Source organism: Manis javanica, chromosome 5 (assembly GCF_040802235.1).
Source record: "Manis javanica isolate MJ-LG chromosome 5, MJ_LKY, whole genome shotgun sequence".
In the NCBI taxonomy this organism is placed as follows: domain Eukaryota; kingdom Metazoa; phylum Chordata; class Mammalia; order Pholidota; family Manidae; genus Manis; species Manis javanica.
Window position 1 is genome coordinate 129,285,155 of NC_133160.1, and position 7,276 is coordinate 129,292,430.

The 7,276-nt window shown below is 37.9% G+C and overlaps 1 protein-coding gene across 3 annotated transcripts in view; it reads left to right on the forward strand.

The window, feature by feature from the left end:
• Positions 1 to 6,848, forward strand: part of SPINK2 (serine peptidase inhibitor Kazal type 2) — a 37,026-nt gene extending 30,178 nt beyond the window's left edge. For 2 of the 3 annotated variants that reach the window (XM_037018690.2, XM_017670908.3), the window contains exons 4-5: positions 5,737 to 5,846; positions 6,601 to 6,843. In XM_037018690.2, the coding sequence (XP_036874585.1) occupies positions 5,737 to 5,846; positions 6,601 to 6,646 (156 nt within the window). In that variant the 3' untranslated portion in view covers positions 6,647 to 6,843. Of the gene's footprint in view, positions 1 to 5,736; positions 5,847 to 6,600 lie in introns of all 3 variants that reach the window. The other variant, XM_073236294.1, reaches the window with a different exon arrangement.
• Positions 6,849 to 7,276: the final 428 nt, after the last annotated feature.

The following is a 7,276-nucleotide window of genomic DNA, read 5'->3' on the forward strand; positions in this document are numbered from 1 at the left end:
TAAAATATTAGCTGTAGGATTTTCGTAGATGTCATTTAAAAGAGTGAGGATGTTATCTTTTAGTCTTAGTTTACTAAGTGTTTTAAACATGAAAGAGTGTTGGATGCTCCTTTAAATTAAACTGTTTTTCTCTCAGGTAAAACACTTCCCTCACCACTATGCTTTTGCTTAGTCTGTTTTACTTCCTTCAGATGGATAAGCCCAAACCTCTTTAATCTAAATTTTACCTATCCTTTAAGACCACCATGTGTATGTTTTCATTCCATTATTAGATGCTAAATTTCTTGCAGGCAGGATTCAATCTGGCTTAGTATTTCTCATAACATCTATCTTAAAATTTTGCAGTATTCATTTATTGAATGAATAAATGAGGTAATGTATCTGGTAACGTATTTAAGAACCTTTCCAAAGAAAAGCTTTAGAGTATAAAACTCAGAGAATTCCTTTAAAGCAAATCACATCCTTCTGTAAAAATTAAAACAATTCTCTCGCCATGGCAATCAGACAACACAAAGAAATAAAAGGCATCCAGAATGTTAAGGAAGAAATAAACTGTCACGGTTTGCAGATGACATGATATTGTACATAAAAAACCCTAAAGAATCCACTCCAAAACTACTAGAAATAATATCTGAATTCAGCAAAGTTGTGGGATAGAAAATTAATACAGAGAAATCTGTGGCTTTCCTATACACTAACAATGAACTAATAGAAAGAGAAATCAGAAAAACAATTCCATTCACAACTGCATCAAAAAGAATAAAATCCCTAGGAATAAACCTAACCAAGGAAGTGAAAGACCTATACCCTGAAAACTACAAGACACTCATGAGAGAAATTAAAGAAGATACCAATAAATGGAAACACATCCCATGCTCATGGATATGAAGAATTAATATTGTCAAAATGGCCATCCTGCCTAAAGCATTCTACAGATTCAACGCAATCCCTATCAAAATACTAACAGCTTTCTTCAATGAACTAGAGCAAATAGTTCTAAAATTCATATGGAACCACAAAAGACCCCGAATAGCCAAAGCAATCCTGAGAAGGAAGAATAAACTGGGGGGGATTATGCTCCCCGACTTCAAACTCTACTACAAAGCCACAGTAATCAAGACAATTTGGTACTGGCACAAGAACAGATCCACAGACCAGTGGAACAGAATAGAGGGTCCAGATATTAACCCAAGCATATATGGTCAATTAATATATGATAAAGGAGCCATGGATATACAATGGGAAATGACAGCCTCTTCAACAGCTGGTGTTGGCAAAACTGGACAGCTACATACAAGAGAACGAAACTGGATTATTGTTTAACCCCATACATAAAAGTAAACTCAAAATGGATTGAAGACCTGAATGTAAGTCATGAAACCATAAAACTCTTAGAAGACAACATAGGTAAACATCTCCTGAATATAAACATGAGCAACTTCTTCCTGAATGCATCTCCTCAAGAAAGGAAACTAAAGCAAAAATGAACACATGGGACTACATCAACCTAAAAAGCTTCTGTACAGCAAAGGACACCATCAGCAGAACAAAAAGGCATCTTATAGTATGGGAGAATGTATTTGTAAACGACATATCTGACAAGGGGTTAACATCCAAAATATATAAAGAACTCACATGCCTCGACAACCAAAAAGCAAATAACCCAATTAAAAAATGGGCAGAGGATATGAACAGACACTTCTCCAAAGAAGAAATTCAGATGGCCAACAGGAACATGAAAAGATGCTCCACATCACTAATCATCAGGGAAATGCAAATAAAAACCACAGTGAGATATCACCTCACAACAGTTAGGATGGCCAGTATCGAAAAGACTAAGAACAACAAATGCTGGTGAGGATGTAGAGAAAGAGGAACCCTCCTACACTGCTGGTGGGAATATAAGCTAGTTCAACCATTGTGGAAAGCAGTATGGAGGTTCCTCAAAAAAGTAAAAATAGAAATATCATTTGACCCAGGAATTCCACTCCTAGGAATTTACCCAGAGAATATAATTTCTCAGATTCAAAAATACATATACATCCCTATGTTTACTGCAGCAGTATTTACAGTAGCCAAGATATGGAAGCAACCTAAGTGTCTATCAATAGACAAATGGATAAAGAAGATGTGGCACATTTACACAATGGAATACTATTTAGCCATAAGAAAGAAACGAATCCTACCATTTGCAACAGCATGGATGAAGCCGGAGGATATTATGCTCAGTGAAATAAGCAAGGTGGAGAAAGACAAGTGCCAAATGATTTCCCTCATTTGTGGAGTATAACAATGAAGCAAAACTGAAGGAACAAAACAGCAGCAGACTCAACAGACTCCAAGAAGGGACTAGCGGTTACCAGAGGGGAGGGGTGGGGGAGGATGGATGGGGAGGGAGGGAGAAGGGGATTGAGGGGTATTATGATTGGCACACATGGTGTGGGGGGATCATGGGGAAGGCAGTGTAGCACAGAGAAGGCAAATAGTGACTCTGTGGCATCTTACTATACTGATGGACAGTAACTGCATTGGGATATGGAGGTACACAATAATATGGGTAAATGTAGTAACCACATTGTTTTTTCATGTGAGATCTTCATAAGAGTGTACATTAATAATACCCTAATAAAAAAATTAAAATGATTCTAAGGAATAAATAAATTTTCCAGGTGGTCCTCTTTCAGAATGAGAGTATTCTAAAGTTCCAAGGAACAGTCTGCCAGAGGCGAACTGTTTTCTTATAGTTGGCATCTTGTAGGATGTAATTTAGAGACTCCCTAGATGATGAGCCTGTTTTGAATTTTTTTTTCCTTTGGCACAAAAATGGGGAAATGAACAAAGCTAAAAATTAATGGGGGCATAATTTATTAATGAAATGAGTTGGCCTTATTAGTAAGAGTGACAAGTGTTCATAAAGCCTTATGTCTCAGAAAAGCTAGGAAGTCAGTAACCTGCATATAATAAAGTTTAAATGGTGGTAGTCAAACCTAGCTTTGAAATCATGAGAATCAGACTGGAAACAGACTGGAACACCAGCATTGCCTTCCATCAAAAATCTTCCATCTTAAAAAAAAAAACAAAAAAAACTCCCTTACCATCTTGTTGGTGCTCCTCAAAATTCACATATAAGTTATTCATTGAGGTGAAAGCATTTGAAAACTGTTGAATATTAAAAAACCCTAAGACCTTCAGGCTAAATAGATTGATTTAAATTAGCTAGTGTTTGCCTAGTCAATCACTGAGAGACAGTGGGACATAGTCAAAATGTTTTGATTAAAAAGGTGGAGGCAGAAAAGATCTAGAACAGGGATTCCCTGAAATTGTGTGCTCAACTGTGTGTCTGTTCATTTGCCTTAGGTTTCATCGAGTAGTCAAAGTGAACTCGATATCATCATGATTGGGCACAGGGGTTCCTAAATCCAGTTCTAACTGAGTCAGTATTCAGGGGCTGCTAGACATACAGATTCTGCCTTCGGAGAGTGAGTGGTCTGGGATGAGCCCCCATATCAGTGTTTTTAACAAGCTTCTGACATGACATACATGGGCAGACCTGTGTGGATCTGCCACTGGCTAGTTTGTTAACAGTAAAAACTCACTCAGCCACCCTCCACTTAAGTAACTTAAAATAAATGACCCTTCCATTTGTCTCTGAACATTTCCAGCAGCATAGTGATCACCTACTGGCTATGGTTGGACTATACCCTTATAAGCCAGTAGACTTTATTTCCCATGGATTTGCATGGATTTCTGTCAATTGTGATCTTATCAAAATTCAAATATGCATGTTCACAAGCCTGCTTTCCCAGTCAGTAGTCTTGTTTTAATTAAAAATGTAAACACAACATAAACATGAGTGTAAAGAAATAAAGTCAGAGTTTATATAAGAACTGTGTTGAATGCTTTCGAAAGACTTACTAAAAGACAAATTGCTAAAAAATAAAACTGCTGTTGAATTAGGTATAGGTGAAACAGCTATAAATAATTGGGGAAAGATTTTTACAAGTATCTTTAAGTTCTCACTGTATTTTAAAATAGTAGTGCTCCACTGGGAGCAGTTTTGCCCCCCAGGAGACCTCTAGACTGTCATTTTTGATTGTCATGAATGGGTGTTGATGCTGGCATCTAGGGGGTTGAGAAGAGGGGTGCGCTAAACATCCTACAGCACTCAGGACAGCGTTCCGCAGCAAAGGAACTGACTGTTCTGAAATGTGAATAGGGGTTGAGAAATCCTACTTTAAAGAAACTGGGAACAGGAAACCATAGGTGATTTATTGTGGATGTGACTTTTGCGGTTATAGCACACAGAGCTCTAAGTAGTTGAGACATTCCAAGGAAAGGTCTTACCTCTTGTATCAGATAGGATTAGACTCAGCTTCAAGTAATAAAGACTCAGAGTAACAGCACACAGGGCTGCCATCCTAGAATGTGACCTTTGTCCTCCTGGTCTGTAAGATAAACCTTAGAGCCCCATGTACCCAGCAGCAGGATGGAGGAATAGACAAAAAAGAAGAAAAATTGGGGAAGCAGAGGACAGGTACCAGCTTTCTTTCAGAGTTCCCAGAAGCTACTGCACAGTAATTCACTGTATCCCCTTGGCCTGGCCTTATTCGTGTGGTCACACCTAGCCACAAGGAAGCCTGTTTCAGTAGCAATACAAGTGGTCATATGCCCTGTCATTGTCTTACATCAGAAGATTGGCAATGTTGTTTTCATCGATATGTTTTAAGATAAAATCTTTGGGGCATGTGTTATTTTTTGTTATTGTTTCTGTGTTTTAAAGACCTTTTCAACTAAATGACCAACCACCACTTGTCCCAATCTCATTGGATAAGAGGACATCCACACTGCTTGTGAGGTTAGGGCTGCCTAATAAAGTACCTCAAACTGGCTGCCTTAAACAACAGAAATTGATTGTGGCTCATAGGTCTGGAGGTTGACATCAAATCAAGGAGTTGGCAGTATTAGTTCCTTCTGAGGGCTCTGAGGGAGAATCTGTGTCATCCCCTTCTCCTAGTGTCTGGTAGCCTCAGGGGTTCTTGGCTTGTGTATGGCATTCTCTCTGTGTCTTCATATGATTTTCCCTCTATGTGTGACTCTATGTCCAAAATTTCCCTTTTTATAAGGATACCAGTCATATTAGATTAGGACCCACTCTAATAACCTTAATTTAATTTGATTACCTATATAAAGATCCTATTTCCAAATAAAGTCACATTCTAAGGGACTGAGGATTAGGAGTTTAAAGTATCTTTTTGGGCAGGCACAATTAAACTCAAAACAAGTGTTAAGTTCTCATTCTGAACCTGCTGCTTTCTTTAGTGCTGTTGGTTAAATGCCAGTATCTTAAAAGTACAGAACTAAAAAATTAGATTTCTGAATTTGTCTTGGCATTGTGCCAAGGGATTAAAGTGGAATGTAACAGAACACATGGAGATAGCAGCAAAGTAGCAAATTATGAAACTAGAGGATAGTAAAGTAGGTATGGTGGCATGTCTTGGACTTTCATTTAAAAATCAGCCAGACTGAACCTTCTTCTAAGGTTCTTTTCTTACATAGCAGGCATTGAACCATTGCATCAGATTTTTGTATTAGAAAAACCTTTTTTATGTATGCAAAACAAATATTTTTGTAGGATGTTTCTAGGAAATCTAGGGAAACTTGGGACTTTGTCCTCCCCTCAGCTATTTTGTGATGAGACTGTCTCAAGTTATTCTCCAATTCCTTTCTCTTTTCTAGCCAGACTGCAATCAATATAAATTACCAGGATGTCCCAGAGACTTTAATCCTGTGTGTGGAAGCGACATGTCCACTTATCCCAATGAGTGTACTTTGTGCATGAAAATCAGGTAATGTAATTTTACAGTATAGTCCAGCCAAGTTTTCTTTAGTCCTTTCCTTGAACTTTGATTACTTAGGAAGTACTGACTCTGTTTTTGTATGTAAAAATCCAATGTGACATAAGTAGTTCTTCTCAGACACTTAAAAAGACAGTGAATCTTCAGTGCATTTTCCAGGTCAAAGTTACAGAATGAGGTGTGTTATTAATTAATTACAGACCAGATAATCAAATTTATTACTACCTGTGGGTGGGCAATTTCTCAAAATTAAGGTTATATTTAATATTTAAACTCCATTAAGTATTAAATGCTTTTTTAAATCCAGAGGGCATGTGTGCATAACGCGCACACCCTGAAGTACTAGTTGGTACTAGTCGTACTAACTGTAGCTAGTGGAATGCGAAGTAATGTGTATCACACCTGATGCCCTTCTTGTAACATGCCTGCTAGGGGACCATGACTCCTCCTGCAGGTGTGCTGCTTTGTATTTCAGGGCTCCATTCTCTGACCTCAGTCTTCAGTGAGTTACCTAGGTTTTCTCAGAGTGATTCCCTGGGGCTAGTGCTCTGTGCCCTAAGGTTAGGGAAAAAAAATGGCAGAGTTAGAGGTTTCACCTGTGTTGTTTCCTAGATTTAGCTTTAAGAGTGATTCTCACTCCTGAAGAAATCTAATGTATTATGCCATGGGTCTTTTTTAGTAAAGTAGTGGGAAATTTTCAGTGTTGTAGGTAATAAGTCTGTTTTTATTGTTGTTCAATTTGCAGGGAAGATGGTCATGATATTAAAATAATCCACAGTGGACCATGCTGATGGAGCAGTTTACAGAAGAGAAACTGGAGAGACCACCTTGAACAGCACACTAGATGAATGTCATTTTTCCTTTGTCTTTTTTCCTATGTTTCTTTGCATGAGATTTATTAACCCACATTTTCTAAGAGGAGGTGTGGAAAAGAGCCATGTGCTCTGATAATTAAAACAAACAAAAATTTTGTCTTGTTGGCTTTTGCTCTTGACTTAATCTTATTGCCCAAATGGCTTGTGCTTTGCTTTATTTAGTTGGAATAAAAATTAGCATTGTATGGTGGGAATGTAAATTAGTTCAACCATTGCAGTATGGAGGTGCATCAAAATGCTCAAAACAGACCTACCATTTGACCCAGGAATTCCACTCCTAGGAATTTACCCTAAGAACGCAGCAATCAAGTTTGAGAAAGACAGATGCACTCCTATGTTTATCGCAGCACTATTTACAATAGCCAAGAATTGGAAGCAACCTAAATGTCCATCGGTAGATGAATGGATAAAGAGGATGTGGTACATATACACAATGGAATACTACTCAGCCATAAGAAGTGGAAAAATCCAACCATTTGCAGCAACATGGATGGAGCTGGAGAGTATTATGCTCAGTGAAATAAGCCAAGTGGAGAAAGAGAAATA